Source organism: Globicephala melas, chromosome 16, assembly GCF_963455315.2.
Source record: "Globicephala melas chromosome 16, mGloMel1.2, whole genome shotgun sequence".
In the NCBI taxonomy this organism is placed as follows: domain Eukaryota; kingdom Metazoa; phylum Chordata; class Mammalia; order Artiodactyla; family Delphinidae; genus Globicephala; species Globicephala melas.
Genome location: NC_083329.1, coordinates 21636487 through 21658842, shown reverse-complemented (window position 1 = coordinate 21658842; position 22356 = coordinate 21636487). Strand labels below are relative to the sequence as shown.

The 22356-nt window shown below is 41.5% G+C and overlaps 1 protein-coding gene across 8 annotated transcripts in view; it reads right to left on the bottom strand.

The window, feature by feature from the left end:
* The window catches only part of LOC115844941 (VPS10 domain-containing receptor SorCS1), a 790264-nt gene that overhangs the window by 536770 nt on the left and 231138 nt on the right, over positions 1 to 22356 (bottom strand). For 4 of the 8 annotated variants that reach the window (XM_060285962.1, XM_060285964.1, XM_060285965.1 and 1 more), the window contains exon 1: positions 21371 to 22052. The exons of 2 other annotated variants lie outside the window; for them this stretch is intronic. In XM_060285962.1, coding sequence (XP_060141945.1) covers positions 21371 to 21922 — 552 coding nt within the window. In that variant the 5' untranslated portion in view covers positions 21923 to 22052. Of the gene's footprint in view, positions 1 to 21370; positions 22185 to 22356 lie in introns of those variants that run through there. 2 more of the 8 variants (XM_060285966.1, XM_060285967.1) reach the window with 2 other exon arrangements.

The window sequence follows — 22356 nt, the reverse complement described above, 5'->3', positions numbered from 1 at the left end:
TAAGTGTCCATCATCAGATGAATGGATAAAGAAGATGTGGCACATATATACAATGGAATATTAGCCATAAAAAGAAATGAAATTGAGTTATTTTTAATGAGGTGGATGGACCTAGAATCTGTCATACAGAGTGAAGTAAGTCAGAAACAGAGAAGCAAATTCCATATGCTAACACATATATATGGAATCTAAAAAAAAAAAATGGTCAAGAAGAACTGAGGGGCAGGACAAGAATAAAGACACAGACGTAGAGAATGCATTTGAGGACATGGGGAGGGGGAAGGGTAAGCTGGGATGAAGTGAGAGAGTGGCACTGACATATATACACTACGAAATGTAAAACAGATACCTAGTGGGAAGCAGCCACATAGCACAGGGAGATCAGCTCAGTGCTTTGTGATCACCTAGAGGAGTGGGATAGGGAGGGTGGGAGAGAGATGCAAGAGGGAGGGGATATGGGGATATAAGTATACGTATAGCTGATTCATTTTGTTATATAGCAGAAACTAACACAACAATGTAAAACAATTACACTCCAGTAAAGATGTTAATATATATATACATATATATATATGTGTGTATATATATATACACATATATATATACACATATATATGTGTGTGTATGTGTGTGTATATATATATATATATATATATATATATATATATATATATATATATATATATATATATAAAACATTCGTAGCTTGTGGGTCATACAAAAACAGTGGTAGGACAGATTTGGCCCATGGGCTGTAGTTTGCCAGCCCTTGCCTTAAACTACCTCAAATCCCACCTGCAAAAGAAAGATAAGTTAATTTCTATGCCTTTAATGGGAAATGTCATTGTTACTTCTTCACAAATATTTTCAAGACCTACATTTAGGTTGATATGAGGTACTCAGGTACTTCTAAAGTTGGTAAGCTTTAAGGCAAATATAATTTTTTCCTTCTCCTTTCTCTAAGACTTTAAGTTAAATGAATATCAAGGAGAGTCTTGTATAGGAAATTAAACCAAATTAGGTGACTGAAAGAGAGCTTGTCTTAGTCAGTTTGGGCTGCTATAAGAAGATACCATAGACTAGGTGGTTTATAAACAACAGACATTTATTTCTCACAGTTCTTTAGCCTAGGAAGCCTAAGGTCAAAATGTCATAAGATCCAGTATCTGGTGAGGGCCCACTTCCTGGTTCATAGATGGTGTCTTCTTGCCGTGTTCTTACATGGTAAAAAGGACAAGGGAGTTCCATAGGTCACTTTTACAAGGGCACTAATCTCATTCATAAGGGCTCCATCCTCATGACCTAATTACCTCCTGAAAGCCTTACCTCCTAATACCATCAGGTTGGGGGTTAGATTTCAACATATGGCTTGTGGGAAGGACACAAACATTCAGATCATAGTAGACCTCATCCTACTCTTTGGGGATAGTCATTTATATATCTAAGGACATATTTGTTAACAGCTGAAAAAGTCATTCCCAAGTCATTTCTGTCTCAAAATGATAACATTCCTGAGTCATTTAATCTACTACAGTAGCACAAAATGCTAGGCAAAAATTCCTAAATCAGGATACCTCAAAGGTAGATCTGGACATTGTAACATCATCTCAAGCCACAGTCTGTTTGAAAGTTATAAGGATGGAAAGGGAAGAACTCAAAGGCCAGGGAAGTATCTTTTCACCCACTCATGAGCTGGTGAGTGGGTTCTAAGAGCACATGCTCCCCCTAACTCTGGCCATGCCTTTCCTCACCAGCTACCCCCTTCTGTTCTTTTTTCTTTATCTTTTTTCTTCTTTGTAGACAAGAAGGAGGTAAAGGGGACAACCAGTTAAAAGCCAAATTTATTCTTTGGTAATTTCCTATGTATTTACTTTATGTATGCTTTGTCTTCTACTTGTAAGGCATAACCACTTAAGTCTGGGTAACACTGATGTGGACTCTAGTGCATTCTCTTACTGCCTTGAATAATCATACTCCAATCCTAAGTGGTGACAATCCAACTCATCCTAATGCACCCAGTTTCCCATATTGACTAGGGAAGCATGATCAAGAAAATGATATAAACACCCACTTTTAACTCTTTAAAACATACAGAATGGCCAACAAAAATCCCATGATTGCTTAGTTAATCAAATTCTACTGTGGATAGAGAAGATAGAAATACTTTAAAATTGTTTGTGCATCTGGGTGCATGCATGTGCAAGCACACATGGGTGTGTAAAGATTCAAGGGAACAACTTTTCCCTTTGGAAAAATCAGATTTTTTGGCCAGTTTGAGGCCAAGTACTTAACAGGACATTTTAAACTGGGGAGTCTAATCTGATATTTAAACACACTATGAGCCTTGATTCCAAATATCTTGGACACTGAGATGATGAAGAAAGAAAGTACCATTTCAGTCACCACTTGTTGACCCAAGATCTGGGGAGTTTAAAATGGGCAGGAGTGGCCTTTCCTCCTGCCCAACCCTATCCTGTCTGCAAAACTCCTAACCTTGTATAAAGACCTGTCTTAAATGTCACTTCCCTTTAAAGCCTTGCCTCCTACTCTCAGGAAAAAAAAAAAAAAAAATTAGTTGTCCCCCACTCATCTTTGCTCCCATAGCACTTTGCACAAAACTCTGTTACAGCTATTATGTGTTTATCACACTAAATTGCTATTTATCTGTTTATGTGTCTATTTCCACCAGAATATGCACCGTCAAGGGTAAAGATCAGGTGTTATTTATCTTTGTATTCCCAGCACTCAGCACTGTGCTGACTCAACAGCCACTTAAAACATCTTAGGATTTTTATTATTAAAGAAATGCATTCCCATTAAAAATTCAAAATAGCATGGACTAGTATAAAAGGAAATGTTAAAAGTTGCCCTTCCACCTTCCAGACCATCAATCCTACTTCCCGAAGGGATTTAAGGGATTCTTTAAAATGCATAAATACTGCATGCACCCCTTCCACCCTACACCCAGCTCACCAACATATATGGCTCTCAGAGCTGTCCCACATGCAAGACTGGCTGATGCCAGCAACAAGACTGGCTGGATGTGAAACCCCCCAGGGCCAAAGGCCAGAGATGTGCTGTTGCTACAGTGGAAAGAATACGGTCAGACTAAGTTGAAATTTGCTCTACTCTGCACATTTTATGAATTGATAACAAGTTCTCTCTACTCACTGACACTTTTCCTTTCTTGTTTTCCTCTCAAACTCTCTTTCTGTGACTTACTCTGTCTCCACGTGTTTGTTACAAGGCTGCCTTTGTCTCTCCATCTGCCCTTCCCAGTCCACAGTATCACTGGCTCATTGCCCCTCGCCTTCTCTTTATCCTCCTCTTTCTTAGTCCACTTCTCCTGTCTCTGAATTGCTCTGTCTCTCTCTGCCTCTGTCATGATCCTATACTCTCTCTCTTCTTCTCCCCTTATTCATTCTCTTTTTCCATCTCTTGGCTTCCATTGTCTCTCAGTCTCTTCCTCTTGGTTTCTTTATCTCTCTCCTCATTCTGGAGATCATCTTCCATTCAGCTCTCACAGTCAGTAAACATCCTCACTGTGGACATATAACAAAATTTAGTATTTCACTTTTAAGAGCAGATACTTAAAGACATCAGTGCGTTAAGTTGCTCTGAATGTACAGAGATGCCTGGGATGCCCACATCTATGATGTATTCACTTAAATACACATATATGATGGAGAGATGGAGTCCAAGATCAAGAAAGAGACTGAGATTTAAATTAAAATGCATGCTTCTTTATCGGGGACTGGAAGCTACTAGAGTTTTCAGCAGGTGTAGTCAGGTGGGTGAATTTACCTCCAGATCTCTCTCTCTGTAATCAACAAAGAGGACAATAAACAAAAGGCCTGGAAGCCCCTGCTGCTGCACACCACAAAAAGAAGGAAGAGAGATACAGAGTGATCTTGCCGCTTCACAAAAACCCTGGGCACCGGCTCCTTCCCAATAATAGGGACTGAAAGCAAGTCAGGAAACTTAAACTTGGGCTCTTTGTCAAGTTCAGTTGTCTGGAATGTAATTCTAATGTGTCCAAGTTCACAAACTTGCTTACTCTCTCCCGTTTTGTTTGTTTCTTCCCCCCCCCCACTTTTCAAATAACTTTAAAAAATAAATCAAGCAATGCACACTTATGGAAGAACAACACCACCAAAACTATGGACAAACTGAGAGAATTTCAAAGGTGGAAGTAAACTTAAGAAGCCATTTAGACTCCCTCTTGGGAGAGCACTGGAATCACAACTAACTGCTGAACAATCGTCAACAGGAAGACACTGGAACTCACCAAAAAAGACAGCCCACATCCAAAGACAAAGGAGAAGCCACAGTGAGACATTGGGAGGGGCGCAATCACAATAAAATCAAATCCCATAACTGCTGGGTGGGTGACTCACAAACTGGAGAACACTTATAACACAGAAGTCCACCCACTGGAGTGAAGGTTCTGAGCCCCACATCAGGCTTCCCAGCCTGGGGGTCTGGCAATGGGAGGAGGAATTCCTAGAGAATCAGACTTTGAAGCTAGAGGGATTTGACTGCAAGATTTTGACAGGACTAGGGGAAACAGAGACTCTACACTTGGAGGGCACACACAAAGTAGTGTGCGCATCAGGACCCGGGGAAGGAGCAGTGATGCCATAGGAGACTGAACCAGACCTACCTGCTAGTGTTGGAGGGTCTCCTGCAGAGGTGGGGGGTGGCTGTGGCTCACCGGGGGGACAAGGTCACTGGCAGCAAAAGTTCTGGGAAGTACTCCGTGGTGTGAGCCCTCCCAGAGTCTGCCATTAGCCCCACCAAAGAGCCGGGTAGGCTCCAGTGTTGGGTCACCTCAGGCCAAACAACCAACAGGGAGGGAACCCAACCCCACCCATCAGCAGTCAAGCAGATTAAAGTTTTACTGAGCTCTGCCCAGCAGAGCAACACCCAGCTCTACCCACCACCAGTCCCTCCCATCAAGAAGCTTGCGCAAGCCTCTTATATAGCTTCATCCACTAGAGGGCAGACAGCAGAAGCAAGAAGGACTACAATTCTGCAGCCTGTGGAAAACCACATTCACAGAAAGACAGACAAAATGAAAAGGCAGAGGACATTCTATCAGATGAAGGAACAAGATTAAACCCCAGAAAAACAACTACATGAAGTAGAGAGTAGAAAAACAACTACATGAGTAGAGATCTGAAAAATAATTCAAAATAATGATAGTGAAGATGATCCAGCACCTAGGAAAAAGAATGGAGGCAAATATCAAGAAGATGCAAGAAATGTTTAACAAAGACCTAGAAGAACAAACAAACAGAGTTGAACAATACAATAACTGAAATGAAAAATACACTAGAAGGAATCAATAGCAGAATTACTGAGGCAGAAGAACAGATAAGTGACCTGGAAGACAGAATGGTGGAATTCACTGCCACAGAAGAGAATAAAGAAAAAAGAATGAAAAGAAATGAAGACAGCCTAAGAGACTTCCGGGACAATATTAAATTCAACAACATTCGCATTATAGGGGTCCCAAAAGGAGAAGAAAGAGAGAAAGGACCTGAGAAAATATTTGAAGAGATTGTAGTCAAAAACTTCCCTAATATGGGAAAGGAAATAGCCACCCAAGTCCAGGAAGCAAAGGCAGGATAAACCCAAGCACAGGGAGGATAAACCCAAAGAGAAACACGCCGAGGCATGTAGTAATCAAACTGACAAAAATTAAAGACAAAGAAAAATTATTAAAAGCAACAAGGGAAAAACGACAAATAACGTACAAGGGAACTCCCATAAGGTTAACAGCTGATTTCTCAGCAGAAACTCTACAAGCCAGAGGAAGTGGCACGATATATTTAAAGTGATGAAAGGGAAGAACCTACAACCAAGGTTATTCTATCCGGCAAGGATCTCATTCAAATTTGACAGAGAAATCAAAAGCTTTACAGACAAGCAAAAGCTAAGAGAATTCAGCACCACCAAACCAGCTCTACAACAAATGCTACAGAAACTTCTCTAAGTGGGAAACACAAGAGAAGAAAAGGACCTACAAAAACAAACCCATAATAATTAAGAAAGTGGTAATAGGAACAAACATACCAATAATTACCTTAAGTGTGAATGGATTAAATGCTCCAACCAAAAGACACAGGTTCACTGAATGGATATGAAAACAAGACCCATATATATGCTGTCTACAAGAAACACACTTCAGACCTAGGGACACATACAGACTGAAAGTGAGGGGATGGAAAAAGATATTCCATACAAATGGAAATCAAAAGAAAGCTGGAGTAGCAATACTCATATCAGATAAAATAGACTTTAAGATAAAGAATGTTACAAGAGACAAGGAAGGACACTACATAATGATCAAGGGATCAATCCAAGAAGAAGATATAACAATTCTAAATAGATATGCATCTATCTGAGGAGCACCTCAATACATAAGGCAACTGCTAATAACTATAAGAGAAGAAATCGACAGTAAAACAATAATAATGGGGGACTTTAACACCTCACTTACACCAATGGACAGATCATCCAGACAGAAAATTAATACAGAAACAGAAGCTTTAAATGACACAACAGACCAGATAGATTTAATTGATATTTATAGGACATTCCATCCAAAAACAGATTACACTTTCTTCTCAAGTGCGCACAGAACATTCTCCAGGATAGATCACATCTTGGGTCACAAATCAAGCCTTGGTAAATTTAAGAAAATTGAAATCATATCAAGCATCTTTTCCAACCACGACGCTATGAGATTAGAAATCAATTACAGGGAAAAAAAAGCAAAAACACAAACACATGGAGGCTAAACAATACGCTACTAAATAACCAAGAGATCACTGAAGAAATCAAAGGGGAAATCAAAAAATACTAGAGAAAAATGACAATGAAAACACAACGATCCAAAATCTATGGGGTGCAGCAAAAGCAGTTCTAAGAGGGAATTTTATAGCAATACAATCCTACCTCAAGAAACAAGAAAAATCTCAAATAAACAATCTAACCATACACCTAAAGGAATTTAGAAAGAATAACAAACAAAACCCATAGTTAGTAGAAGGAAAGAAATCATAAAGATCAGAGCAGAAATAAATGAAATAGAAACAAAGAAAACAATAGTAAAGGTCTATAAAACTAAAAGCTGGTTCTTTGAGAAGATAAACAAAATTGATAAAATTTTAGCCAGACTCATCAAGAAAAAGAGGGAGAAGACTCAAATCAATAAAATTAGAAATGAAAAAGGAGAACTTACAACGGACACAACAGAAATATAAAGCGTCATAAGAGAATACTACAAGCAACTCTATGCCAATAAAATGGACAGCCTGGAATAAATGGACAAATTCTTAGAAAGGTACAAACTTCCAAGACTGAACCAAGAAGAAATAGAAAATATGAACATGCCAATCACAGCTAATGAAATTGAAACTGTGATTAAAAATCTTCCTACAAACAAAAGTTCAGGACCAGATGGCTTCACAGGTGAATTCTATCAAACATTTAGAGAAGAGCTAACACCCATCTTCCTCAAACTCTTCCAAAAAATTGCAGTGGAAAGAACACTCCCAAACTCATTCTATGAGGCCACCATCACCCTGATACCAAAACCAGACAAAGATACTACAAAAAAAGAAAACTACAGACCAATAACACTGATGAATATAGATGCAAAAATCCTCAACAAAATACTAGCAAACAGAATCCAACAACACAGTATAAGGATCATACACCATGATCAAGTGGGATTTATCTCAGGGATGCAAGGATTCTTCAATATATGCAAATCAATCAATGTGATACACCATATTAACAAATTGAAGAATAAAATCTATGTGATCATCTCAATAGATGCAGCAAAAGCTTTCAACAAAATTCAACACCGAAAGTGGACATAGAAGGAACCTACCTCAACATAATAAAGTCCATATACAACAAACCCACAGCAAACATCATTCTCAATGTTGAAAAACTGAAAGCATTTCCTCTAAGATCAGGAATAAGACAAGGATATCCACTCTCAACACTATTATTCCACAGAGTTTTGGAAGTCCTAGCCAGGGCAATCAAAGAAGAATAAGAAATAAAAGGAATCCAAATCAGAAAAGAAGAAGTAAAGTTGTCACTGCAGATGACATGATACTATACATAGAGAATCCTAAAGATGCTACCAGAAAACTACTAGAGCTACTCAATGAATCTGGTAAAGTTGCAGGATACAAAATTAATGCACAGAAATCTCTTGCATTCCTATACACTAACAATGAAAGATCAGAAAGAGAAATTAAGGAAACAATCCCATTCACCATTGCAACAAAAAGAATAAAATACCAGGAATAAACCTACCTAAGGAGGTAAAAGACCTGTACTCAGAAAACTATAAGACGCTGATGAAAGAAATTAAAGATGACACAAACAGATGGAGAGGTATATACTGTGTTCTTGGATTGGAAGAATCAATATTGTGAAAATGACTATACTACCCAAAGCAATCTACAGATTCAATGCAATCCCTATCAAATTACCAGTTACATTTTTTACAGAACTAGAACAAAAAATCTTACAATTTGTATGGAGACACAAAAGACCCCTAATAGCCAAAGCAGTCTTGAGGGACTGCTAGAGTAATGGAAATAAAAACAGAAATAAACAAATGGGACCTAATGAAACTTAAAAGCTTTTGCAAAGCAAAGGAAACTACAAACAAGATGAAAAGACAACCCTCAGAATGGGAGAAGATATTTGCAAACGAATCAACAGGCAAAGGATTAATCTCCAAAATATATAAACAGTCCATGCAGCTCAATATTAAAAAAGCAAACAACCCAATCCAAAAATGGGCAGAAGACCTAAATAGACATTTCTCCAAAGAAGACATACGGGGCCAAGAAGCACATGAAAAGCTACTCAACATCACTAATTATTAGAGAAATGCAAATCAAAACTACAATGAGGTATCACCTCACACCAGTTAGAATGGGCGTCATCAGAAAATCTACAAACAACAAATGCTGGAGAGGGTGTGGAAGAAAGGGAACCCTCTTGCACTGTTGGTGGGAATGTAAATTGATACAGCCACTATGGAGAAGAGTTCGGAGGTTCCTTAAAAAACTAAAAGTAGAATTACCAAATGACCCAGCAATCCCACTACTGGGCATATACCCAGAGAAAACCATAATTCTAAAAGACACATGTACCCCAATGTTCATTGCAGCACTATTTACAATAGCCAGGTCATGGAAGCAACCTAAATGCCCATCTACAGACGAATGGATAAAGAAGATGTGGTAAATATATACAATGGAATATTACTCAGCCATAAAAAGGAACAAAATTGGGTCACTTGTAGAGATGCGGATGGATCTAGACACTGTCATACAGAGTGAAGTAAGTCAGAAAGAGAAAAACAAATATCGTATATTAACGCATATGTGGAACCTAGAAAAATGGTAGAGATGAACCAGTTTGCAGGGCAGAAATTGAGACACAGATGTAGAGAACAAACGTATGGACACCAAGGGGGTAAAGTTTGGGGGGGTGCGGGGGGGCACTGAACTGGGAGATTGGGATTGACATGTAGACACTAATATGTATAAAATGGATAACTAATAAGAACCTGCTGTATAAAAAAATAAAATTCAAAAATTCCCAAAATATATATACATATATTGAGCCACTTCTAAGTCTAGGGACTTGGGATATACAAGGCAACAACCCAGTTAAAAAAAAAAAAAAAGAAACCCTTACTTTGTGGGGCTTACATCTGTACTATTTTATATTTTATTATTTATGTATTATTTTATTTCCTCTTTCTGGTATTTTGTGGAAGCTTTCCCAAAATAAATATATATAGATATATTTATAAATGTAAATAATTTATAAATATAATATAATTTATATATATATATAAACATATAAGCAATCTTTTAATGGCTGAATATTCTACAACACTCATATGGAAGGTCATGGGTCATTTATTTTACATGAAAGCCAGTTTTCCCCAAGGATACAGCAAATAAAACGGCAAAATATTTAGTAAGCTAGTTGTGATATTGTGATTTATAATAAGAAATATACGTTTTGTCTTAGTGCCCATTTCTGGCACAGAGCCCCTCAAACCCCTGGGTTTTCCTGTGATGAGAGTTTAATTACCTGACTTCGGACCACAGTTATGGATGTGGGCCAGTTGCCAAAAAAACAACCATGTGATCAGAGGGTTGAAACTTTGAGTCCAGCCCCCTTGACCTCTGGGGAGGCGATAGGTGCTGGAGTTTGAATCAAAGGCCAACGGCCAATGATTTATTCAACTGTGCTGATGTAATGAAACCTCCATAAAAACCCAAAAAGACAGGGTTCCAAGAGCTTCCAGGTTGGTGAACAGGTGGAGATTCAGGAAGAATGGTGCACTCAGAGAGCAAAGGGAGGCTCCACGCTCTTTCTCCATACCTTGCCCTAGGCATCTCTTCCATCTGCTGTCTCTGAGTTACATCCTTAAAAATAAACTGGTAATCTAGTAGGTGAAACGTTTCTCTGAGTTCTGTGAGCCAGCAACTCTAGCCAATTAATCAAACCCAAGAAGGGAGTCGTTGAACCTTCCAATCTATAGCCTGTCGCTCAGAAGCACAGGTGATAACCTGGACTTGGGGCTGGCCTTGGAAATGGGAGGTGGGGGGGACAGTCTTGTGGGACTGAGTCCTTAACCTGTGAAATCTGATGTGACCTCTGTGTAGACAGTGTCAGAATTGAGTTAAATTGTTGGACACCCAGCTGGTGTCAGAGAATTGATTGTCGCTGTGGAACCTATCAGCCCCCAACCCACACACTGGAAATTGGGTCCAGAACCCTATTACAACCATCATGTGCAAATAGCTGGAGATGCTGAAAGGCATGCCCAAAAAAAGAGCAGAAGAGAGTCCTGGCCTCCTTATAAGAAAATGGAACTGGAATGAAAAAACATAAATACAGAAACAGAAGCAATGAGCAACATACTACAAACATCTTTTAGTACATCACACTCGAGCATTATTAGTACTAGTACTAACACTAGTACTATTAGTACTAGTACTAACACAGTAATTATAATAGCTAATGTTTACTGATTGCTTACTCTATGGCAGATGCCACTTTCAGCGTTTTTATATCTATTGTCTCTTTCAACCATCAAGAAACCATATAGAAAGTATACCACTATTATTTCCATTAAACAGATGAGGCAACTAAGGTACAGAATTACAAAGCTTATTGCTCAAGTTAGCATACCTAGGAGTGGGAATTCAAACCAATCACTAAACATTATGTTATATTTAAAATAATGTACTCTTTTAGCCACTTGTTCTGCCCATGGTCATATGGACATCCAGGAAAGATAACTGCATAAAATATATTCAGTGTAGAAACAGCACCATCTTGCAGAAAGGTACCATCTTCCTCTGCCTGGGGCACCAGTGCTGTGCCATGTAATCATCTCTCCTTCTCTTAGAGAACCTTCTACCGGGTCGTCACCATTGGGGTCATAATTTTCATTGAGAAGCTGATAAAAGCTTTGGGCTTCAGCTCTCCTTGGGGAAAAGTAAAGCATATTGACATAAGATTGTACAGACAATGGAAGGGGTTCAGGGACCCCAAAACTCACACATAGATTTTAGGAAAATTATTTTCAACCTTTAGTGTTCCTAAGGGAGTTTGAAAAACATAAAGATTCCCACTCCCCATCAGCAGATTCAAAAGCAGGTTCCATGATGACAAACTCTGGGAAACGCTGCCCTAAGTGCCCAAGGAGAGAGCCCACGCCTGCTCAGGTAAGAATTCCTCCACCAACTCAGAAAAATGCAAGGCAGGGTAAAGCGTGCTGCAGACAGGTTTCTAAGCAGGGTCACAACCATGCCTAAAAGAGCTTTTTTTCCCCTTTAATGATTCTAATCAAGAGTGCACTTTGGGAAGTATTGAGATAGGGAAAGACCTTTTACTTTTAACCTCCCTCCATAGGCCCTGGATCCACGGCCCACAGTTTTGTGTCTCAATAGCCCCTGCAACTCTGATTAGAGGAAGACCACTAGAGGCATCAATCCTTTGGCTTCGGGGCACAACATGATAAGTTGCCTGATAACATGATTCTTATTAGTACCTCCTTTACAGAGTGAACAAGTTGTCCACACTGTCATTCTAGGGTCATTAGCCAGCAGGGAGAAACCAATCGGCACATCCTACACATCCTCCCAGGATAACAAGATGACACACACTCATAACCCTAGATGATCCACTCTTGGGGAGAGGACGGGGGAGGTGAGGACTTTGATCAAGCTCCATCACATAGCAGCTTATTACCTCGTAAAGTGTATCAGGTCAGGGACCTGAGATGGGGGTGTTGTGAAAGGGAGCGCCCCGAGATGGGGTGCTCTTGCCAAGAGTTCTCCCACCACCCCTGCGCACTGACTTGTCAAGTTCTCTCTAAAGAAATTCAGAGATAAACGCCGACGAAGGGAGAGCATGATCAAATAGAAAAAGCTCTGGACCCAGAAAGGGGAAAAATCAAATTCTATGTCTGCCCCCACCACCTTCGAGCTCGGTGACCTCAGGCAAGATCTTTGCTTTTTTTTTTTTTTTTTTTACATCTTTATTGGAGTATAATTGCTTTACAATGGTGTGTTAGTTTCTGCTTTAAAACAAAGTGAATCAGTTATACATATAAATATGTTCCCATGTCTCTTCCCTCTTGTGTCTCCCTCCCTCCCACCTTCCCTATCCCACCCCTCTAGGTGGCCACAAAGCACTGAGCTGAGCTGATCTCCCCGTGCGATGCGGCTGCTTCCCACTAGCTATCTATTTTACGTTTGGTAGTGTATATATGTCCATGCCACTCTCTCACTTTGTCACAGCTTACCCTTCTTCCTCTCCATAACCTCAAGTCCATTATCTAGTAGGTCTGTGTCTTTATTCCTTCACCCCTAGGTTCTTCATGACTTTTTTTTTTCTTCAATTCCATATATATGTGTTAGCATACGGTATTTGTCTTTCTCTTTCTGACTTACTTCACTCTGTATGACAGACTCTAGGTCCATCCACCTCATTACAAATAGCTCCATTTTGTTTCTTTTTATGGCTGAGTAATATTCCATTGTATATATGTGCCACATCTTCTTTATCCATTCATCCGATGATGGACACTTAGGTTGTTTCCATCTCCAGGCTATTGTAAATAGAGCTGCAATGAACATTTTGGTACATGACTCTTTTTGAATTATGGTTTTCTCAGGGTATATGCCCAGTAGTGGAATTGCTGGGTCATATAGTAGTTCTATTTGTAGTTTTTTAAGGAACCTCTATGCTGTTCTCCATAGTGGCTGTACCAATTCACATTCCCACCAGCAGTGCAAGAGTGTTCCCTTTTCTCCACACCCTCTCCAGCATTTATTGTTTCTAGATTTTTTGATGATGGCCATTCTGACTGGTGTGAGATGATATCTCATTGCAGTTTTGATTTGCATTTCTCTAATGATTAGTGATGTTGAGCATCCTTCCATGTGTTTGTTGGCAATCTGTATATCTTCTTTGGAGAAATGTCTATTTAGGTCTTCTGCCCATTTTTGGATTGGGTTGTTTGTTTTTTTGTTATTGAGCTGCATGAGCTGCTTATAAATTTTGGAGATTAATCCTTTGTCAGTTGCTTCATTTGCAAGTATTTTCTCCCATTGTGAGGGTTGTCTTTTGGTCTTGTTTATGGTTTCCTTTGCAAGATCTTTAAGCCTTGACTTCCTCGGCTTTCGAATGAGGATAATGACATCTAGTTTGTAAAGGTGGTGTGAGGATGAAGTGAATAACGTGGTGATGCCCTAGAATGTACTTCCAGGGAATCTGGTCACTAAATTGATGGCTATTTATATTATCATTAAGAGCGATTTCTCTCATAATCAATGTAGCTCATCTGGCTGCAGAGAGCTATCCCTAGTGTGCAGCAAACTCTCCTTTGCTCCCTTCCCCCACCTACCCCACCCCGCACCCAAAAGTTAGAGGAAGTAGAGAAGGCAACAGCTGGGATCTCTATTATAATCCTTGAGCAAATAAAATCCATTAGCGTCAACAAGGCACTCCTTCAGTTTGACTAATGCTGCTCCCCAAAGTTGAAGCTCTAGTTTCCTTTGACGAAGACCATACTTAATATTATTTTCAACTAGATTTCATAGGCATAAGACAATTGAAGAGGGGAGGACGTGACTCTCCCCCTCTTCTCCCCAACCCCCTGCTGCAATAAGCCCAGTGATAAGCAATCTCATCTCCAAAGACCATTAGCAGTGGAACATACATGACAGATGGGTTATTTACTGCCGGAGACCCCTCACCTGTAAAAAGTCCCATCTCCTCTCCTCAGGGTCCCTTTTTAAAGATTTAAACAATGCCAAGTACATGACTTTTGCCCTTGCGCTGAAGCCCAGGATAAATAACTTGAATAGCTGAGCCTGGAACTCAGGAGGTCCATGGCCAACCTCCATACTTCATCCCTCAATGGCAACCATTATGGACACACAGGTGCATAGGCTTGAGGCAAACTGTGAGGCTAGGATGCAGCTGCGTCCCATCTCCTGGCTGTGGAAAGCCAGCGGTGTTCCAAACCGAGAATCAGTCGTACAGTGTGAAAAAACGTGTTTGACCCTGTCCTTCCACTAACGGACTTGCTTAATACCAACGCCCTGCTTTCCCTCTTTGAGAAACGTGGATGATATCTGTCTTTCCTATCTCCTAGGACTGTGGTGAAAATAAAACTGAAGTCATGGAAGTAATGTTCCCATCTTTGAAAACTGAAGCATTTTGCAAAAGAAAAGGGCTATAACCGATCTAAAGTGGTATAAGGACATTCAGGAGTGCTCTAGAAATAGACACAATATCTTTTATACACGTGTAAAATTTCCTGTAGGATTTCCTGCAGAGCATTCACGTCCTTTTTATCCCCCTACCTACATTTTAGAATAGGCTCTCTTCTTCCTTATAAACTGTGCACAGTAAGAGTCCAGCTTTGTTTCTTGCCAACCATTTGATTGTTCCATCCATCGCAAGGGAGAAGGAGGCGCACCCCTCAGGAGTAACCACTGCCCTTTCCTGGAGCCTGGCTCCACATCACGTTGACCATGCCTCTTCTCTGCCATCCTGTTGGCCACTGTAGGGACACTGGCTAGTTTCCCCTCTACGACACACAGATGTATTCTCCACCCTTTCCGGCCAGAGATAAAGGACAGTAACTGAGACATACATAAAGACAGGACAAACAGATTACATACGTTTAGTTAACAGAAGTTGTCAGGGAGCCAAATTAATCTACCCTCCGGGCAGCCCAGCTACTGATATTTCTAATCAAGAACTTAAACAAAAGAAAGTCCGTCTGTGAAAACTGCGTGTGAAAAATGTCAAGGTAAAAATGAAACAATGATGACTCCAGCTGAAATTTAATGTGCAAATAAGGGCAGTTATGCCTTCAAGTGACCATAGAGGTTTTTATTTTCTTTGGGGGCCTGGAATACAGCCAAGCTCACTAGGAGATGGGTGTGTATATGTTTTTGCTTAAATCATATTTTAAAAACTATTTCTAAGGTTAAGACCTTAGTTAAACATAGTTTACATTTAATGTAGGTTAACTTCCTTGATATAGATAGGAACCTTTACATCTCTACGCTCGACCTTTACTCACACCATCCACTCAGCTCAAAATATCCTTGTAATAATCTCCATCTTTTAATTAAAAATTTCTCTACATTTCAAGTTTCAGTTGAAACACCTGCTTTGCAATGAAGTTTGGAGACCACCCCAGCCAGAAGATGCCTGCCCATCCCTCCTCTGAACTCCTATAGCATGTGACACCCTCAGAGGACACTTACCTTCTGCTACCTCTTCAGAGCATTGTTTGGGCAGCAAACTGAAAGCTCTCTGAGGGCACGTATCATTTCTTTTCATCTTTGCGCATCACTCCACATATGTCCCTACTATCAATGCCTGACAAATATTAGGACTCAATACCCATTCATAGAATTAAAAGTAAATATGATAATTTGTGTAAGCTTCTTAGCATAATGCTGCCATATGACAATCTCACCTTAAATGTGAGCAATTATTATTCTCTTAAATAAATTAGACAATTGCACCAGCTTCTCTACCCTAGTTTATGAGTTTCTGGGGTCCTTCTTTAAAAGGATGTGGACAGGGGCTTCCCTGGTGGCACAGTGATTGAGAGTCCGCCTGCCGATGCAGGGGACGCGGGTTCGTGCACCGGTCTGGGAAGATCCCACATGCCGCAGAGTGGCTGGGCCCGTGAGCCATGGCCGCTGAGTCTGAGCGTCCGGAACCTGTGCTCCGCAACGGGGGAGGCCACAACACTGAGAGGCCCGCGTACCGCAAAAAAAAAAAGAAGGATGTGGACATAGTTCCCAGAGTCAACACTGATGAGTCTAGAAAATCCCATTAAAATATCTGAAGAGATCTTTACTTTCCAATTTCACATTAAGCACTTTTTTTGTTCAAAGATACCAAGTGCCTTAACCTGAAGATATGATACAATAAACCTAATAAACTATATTTTGCTGCAAATCTACATTGAAATGAATGCCTGCTTGGGTCTCAAATGCCTTAATTTCCTATTAATAGATGTGCATATAAACCATGGAAAGAGGAAGAATCTTGTGAAATGAAAGGCTTGCTCACTTACAGGTCAAGGGTATAGGTCATTGTGTCATTTCTGCATCCTGAACACTCCCAGTGGACTTTATTTAGATGTAGTAGGTGCACAATACCTACAGGTTGACAAAAATTTTTAATGAATTTCAACCTGTAAGGGATTTCAGTGATGCTCTGGCCTATTTGTGTCATTTTACAGAGGATAAAATTGAGGCCACAAAATTTTTACAGGCTGTCACTACATATCTAATTTTTGTGTACAGCCAGGACTATAACCCAGGAGTCTTAAAAACCCAGTAGAGAAGTACTTCTTCTACAAAAATAAGAAGTAGCATTTATTGAGCACTTACTATGTACCAGCCAGTTTGTATATGTGATGTCAAATCTTCTGGGGAAAAAAAAAAAAACAAACAAACAGAAAAAGACGTGCCCTCCCCATATTTTAGTTGAGAAAACAGAAACTCAAAGAATTTAAGTGTCTTGCTCAAAGCAAAATGCTGGGAAGCAGGAGAGCTAACATTCAAACTCAAATCTGCTTCCAAACCCACTGCCTTCCATGTCATACCATGTTAACACCCATTAACAGCATAAAACACTGATCAGAGAAGGTTATTATGTGGCTTGCTAGAGAAATCTAAAATCCTTCATCAGTTTACTTTGGAAAAAAAGGTAAAAAAACTTATGTCAAAATGTATAGCCAAATCAAGTGTTCATAGGCAACTCTTTATAAAATCATATTTGTAATTAACTTAGAAGAGGAGTCTATTCCTGAAGAACGCCAGATCTGAAAGCTGAATGATGGCACATTACCTCGTGCTCAATGAATCATCAGGTACAGATTCCATGTCTCAGTAAAGATGAAGATGTGGGTGGATAAGAGAACAGCCAAATCACTACTTTAAGGTAAAGGGTGCAATGTGACAGGCACATGTTATATAGTCCTTGCTTTTCTACAAAGAGATAGAGCTTCCAGCTAAGACTATGTCTTCCTTCACCACCATCTAAAATCTACCCGAAACAGGATTATTTAAAATACAGATCCCCAAAGGTCTGAGTTTTTCTGTCCTACCTTAAAGTCTCTAAGACAAGCCCTTCTGTGGGGTTTTGAAGTCAGATCACCCTGGGTGCCAGCCTCTGCTTTGCCACTGAACCGTTATATCTTCTTGGCAAGTCATTTAGCCTTCTGGAGCCTCAGTTTCCTCATTAATATAATGGGGATAATAATAACTACTCATAACATTTTTGTGAAAATTAAGTGAAACGATGAATGTAAGACATCTACTCAAAAACCTGACTCACTGGGACTCAGTTTACTCACTAAGGGTGGATGGTAAATGTCAAGTCCCAGAATAACAAAAGGCAAAGAATTACATGAAAACCAACCAGATCGTCATTCACTACAATAAATGCAGTATTAAAGATGTCATAACAGCAAAATATGTCAAGTAAAAGCCTCTGTTAACAATTTGTAACACTATTTCTAGTGAGAAAGGGACAAGACAGTGAACTGAAATATTCAAATTGACTCCAGCATAAAAATATGAAAAAGAGATATTAACACTTGACACCTGTCTATTACCTAACAGGGATATTGTAAGGATTAACGAGTGTAGCACTTTGAAATTCCTTGGAAATAAGGAATAAACGCATCCCCATCATACATAGGTATAGACAAATATATATTTTAACAAACTAAGAATTACTCTATAAATTTAGATCAGGGCACAGCATGCCGTGGATGAGTAGGGTAGGAACAATATGTTCTTGCTTACGATACCAAGCTCATGACAAATGATTCATACCCAGCGCTTTTCATGCCAAAAGATCCCCCCAGGTGTTCCACCAACTCCATCAACACTTTCCATCAAGCTAGACTGCAGTACAGAGGAATCACATCACACCCACGGACAAGGCAAAACAGTCATATCCTTACACAACTGCACAAGTCCAACAGCGGAGGGGGCAGGAAGGAGAAGGGAAGGAGGTGAGAGAAGGATCCAGAGTTCTTCACAAGTTTGATAGGCAGCCTATAATTACCATACATTTACACCTTTAATGCAGGTGTTATTGTCATCAGAAGCCCTACTTAGCAAAGGCTTTTAGCTAAAGGTGAGATAGGTCCAGAGGAGGTGTACTGCCAGTGGCCCTGAATGGGCTGGGGGTGGATTTATGGGGGACAGCAGCTAAATGAGAAGAAAATGAGAGCTCCCACCCACTGCTGTCCTCAGTGTTAGGATAGTGGATTTCTTGCTCTGGGGGGAATGTGAAGTGCAATGAGATGAGAGTTACAAAGAGGTATACAGTACTTTCCAGTCACAACACTCTCTTAACTATATCCTGGCCTGTAATTCTCAGTGATGAATCTGACAGGCATCCTCCCCTCCTGTTTTAGAGATGAGGAAATTCACACTCAGGCAATCAGCTTGCCAAGATCAAATCACAAATAGGCAGAACCAGAACTCAGGTCTCCGCTCTGCTTTTCACATCACAAAGTTGTCTAGAAAAGTTTCTTTCTGCCTCCCTTACCTTCAAAATATATTTTAAACTTTATCTCTTCTAGGAATCTGGGACTACTTTGTGGAGGATACTGATACAAGACTATTTCTCTTCATCTACTACTTATATACACTGAAGAAAAACAACAACAATTTGTATGTAAGTGGGCGCGGATGGAGGGTATGTCCTTATAGAATGAGAGACTTAATAGGATAGAAATCTCATTCGTTTACACGATTTGAGTGCTCCAACTTTTAACACCTTGATTATTTCCTACATTATCTCAGACTTCCTTACATGTCACCCCTTCAAGCCCTGACCCTAAGAAGCCTGACTGGGTTTATAAGCACCATTTAAAAAAAAAAAAAGGCTGGCAGTGCTTGGCACCATTTCTTAAATGAAGTTTAAAACTTGCCAAAGATGTACTCTCCCTTTCTTGCTCTTTCCAAGATCTTTCAATAGGTGAACTAGAGGTCTAATGGGTGAGTGATATTTTACGGCTTGAATTACATTAAAAGCCAGAAATATTTTGAGTCCAAAGTCCTTTACTTCTTGATACAAGATTTAATATGTTTGATGTGTTTAAAATTGCCCCTTAAAGCTAGAAGCTTTGAGTTAATCATCTAAAGCAGTGCGAAAGTTATCTGATCAGTTTAAGAAGATTCAGGTTCAAATTGGGGGATTAATTTCAGTGGTTATGATATGAAAGATAGGACAGTTAAGGTAAGGAATGAGGGCAAGGGTCTCCGGAACTTGAATGAAAAGAATTTCAGCTTCAATTATTTGATTAAACCAGTCCGGAGAACCATATAAAACCATAGCCTTGGTCATGAAGGCTGAATTGTAGGGAAAACCGTGCTGAGGCTCTCAGGACAGAGACACGATACAAAATACTACTTATCACAATTTGCCTTAATGCACTTTATATCTATGTACCCAAGGAATCCATAATGACAGCCTCTTATTTTAAAATGTTCACAACTTTCATTAAAAAAGCTGACAGTGAGCACAATTCACTAAAGTGGCACTTCCCTGGGAAGGTTTCTGGCAATAACATCACAATTGAAAACATTTTGAAATGTACCAGGATGCACAGACTGTGCATACAAATACTACAATCTCAGTAACCTGATAGAAGCTGAAACTTTGATTTTTTTTTTTCAGTTTACCCATCGTTGGTTTTCATTTTCTTGTCTGCTTCAATGCAGCCTGGTGAAGTTTCCATACTTCTAAATCACCTGCAGTTATCACCACCAAAGCTCTTTCTTTACTATTTCAGCTCTTTGAAGTTTCCAGGTGCAGTTTAAACTGGAATAGCTCCCTCAAATTCCAGACATGCAGGCTTTTCCAAACATCTAAAACCTTCCCTGATCTTGGACACAGCTCATGGACTTGCACCCACGCTCCCCAGTGACAGCCTCCTGGAAATCCAGCAATCCCTCTCCCCCCTTAATAAAGGGAGAGCTACGTCTTTATCTGTACTCTTCACTAGAGGAGGTCAGGCAATGGGGGAGAACACGGAGTTGTTGTCACAGGGACATATCTGATCTTCCTGGGACAGATCAAGCCAGAGAACAACCACTCATTCACAGGCTGGAAAGCCCCAGCTCTCAAAACACACTGGCTGGTGCTGTTAGAAGATGCTGGAGAGTTCCCGTCCTGAAACTTGCATCCACTTGGTCCCCAGAAACAGAATACATTAAGGGCTCCTTACCATCCACTGAATTTCTCTTCCGTGCCGGGAAGAGGGGGTTAGGAGCTTCGTATAAAAATAAAATTAAAAGGCTACGAATAAAGACTTTTTGATCTTACGTGCTCTCATCCATAAGTCTAGCAAGTTAAAGAGAAAGTCACTTGAGGGAACACCAGACTGCCTGGAATTTTAACCCTTTCACCTCTGCATTCAGAATACTTTAACCCGCTCTGTTTGCCTGGTCTTCGGATCCATCCTACACAAAGGAGACCAAAGAAACGGGAAAGAGGGATCTGCCTGCCCTGTATAAAGCTTTGTTAGAGGTTTGGAGAGGACTCCGGTGTTGGTGGGAAAGGGGTGGTCTCCTAGTTGGTGACATTAAATCCTTGGGGAGGCGGGCAGGGAAGACTTTAGTTTGCACAATGTTTCAAGTCCAGAAACCCTATTTCCCCAAATTCTCAATCAAATCACACAGCCGACTTTAACCCTTTCCATTTTCCACCCCTTTGCCCTCAGTCCCATTATACTCACGCTGCTGTTGTGGCCAGACCAGTGGACCATGGCTTGGTTGTGTGCTGAGTCTCCTGTCAGCGCGAACGTAGTGCTGGTCAGTTTCAGCTCCTCCAGCCGGAAGCGAGTGGCTTTGTCCGGGTCCCGCTCCAGAGTCCCAGGCTCCTGCTGCCCTCTGTCCCTTAGCACTCCCCGGGGGCGTCTTCTCGTGCCCTCTCCCCGTTCTGCCTTCTCTTGATCCTCTCCACTCCGTCTCCTCCGGTCAGAGCGTGGAGCAATCGCCACCGACGCCCCAGTGCCCGGGGCCCGCTCCAGGGACAGCGCTCGGTCTCCGGCGGCCACTGCAAACAGGGGGCGTCCGAGCAGGGGCGTGGCAAAAGCCCTGCCTCGCGGCCGCAGGTGACTAAGCCCCCCTCGGGTCGGAGCCCAGCGTGGGGCCGAGCTGGGGTGCAGCGGGGGACCGCAGGAGCCGCCGCCGCAGGCGCCCGGGGCGCAGAGGACTAAGAGCCCCGCGCCGGCGAGGAGCGCGCTCAGCCCGGCTGGGGAGCCGCCGCCGGCGCCAACTTTTCCCATTGCGGGAGCGGAGAGGAGCTGAGAGGGGGTCCCGGACCGGAGGTGGCGGCGCGGGGCTCTCCGCTGGCCGGCTACGAGGAGCAGGAGCTCAGGACTCCAACTCCATCCAAGTTGGGCCGCGGTGGGGGCGGGCAGAGGCGGTTCGGGGCAGGTGGCGGCCGCTTGCCCGGGCTGGGCTGGTGCCGAGCGCGGGTTCGGACGGAGCGAGCCGCCGCCACGCGGGGGTGGAGCCGAAGTGAAGTCACGGGCGGAGCGGGCGCTGGCGCGCGGGCAGGCAACACGGAAGAGAGGGCGGGCGCTGCCGGGGCTTCGAGCGCTGCGTCCCGCTCCCGAGCTGCGCTGCGCGCGGTTGGCTGCGGGGACTGGAGGCGCCGCCGACCCTCCCCCTGGGCTCGCCTGCGCCGCCGCCGCCCGCTCCTCGCCGCCGCGCTGTG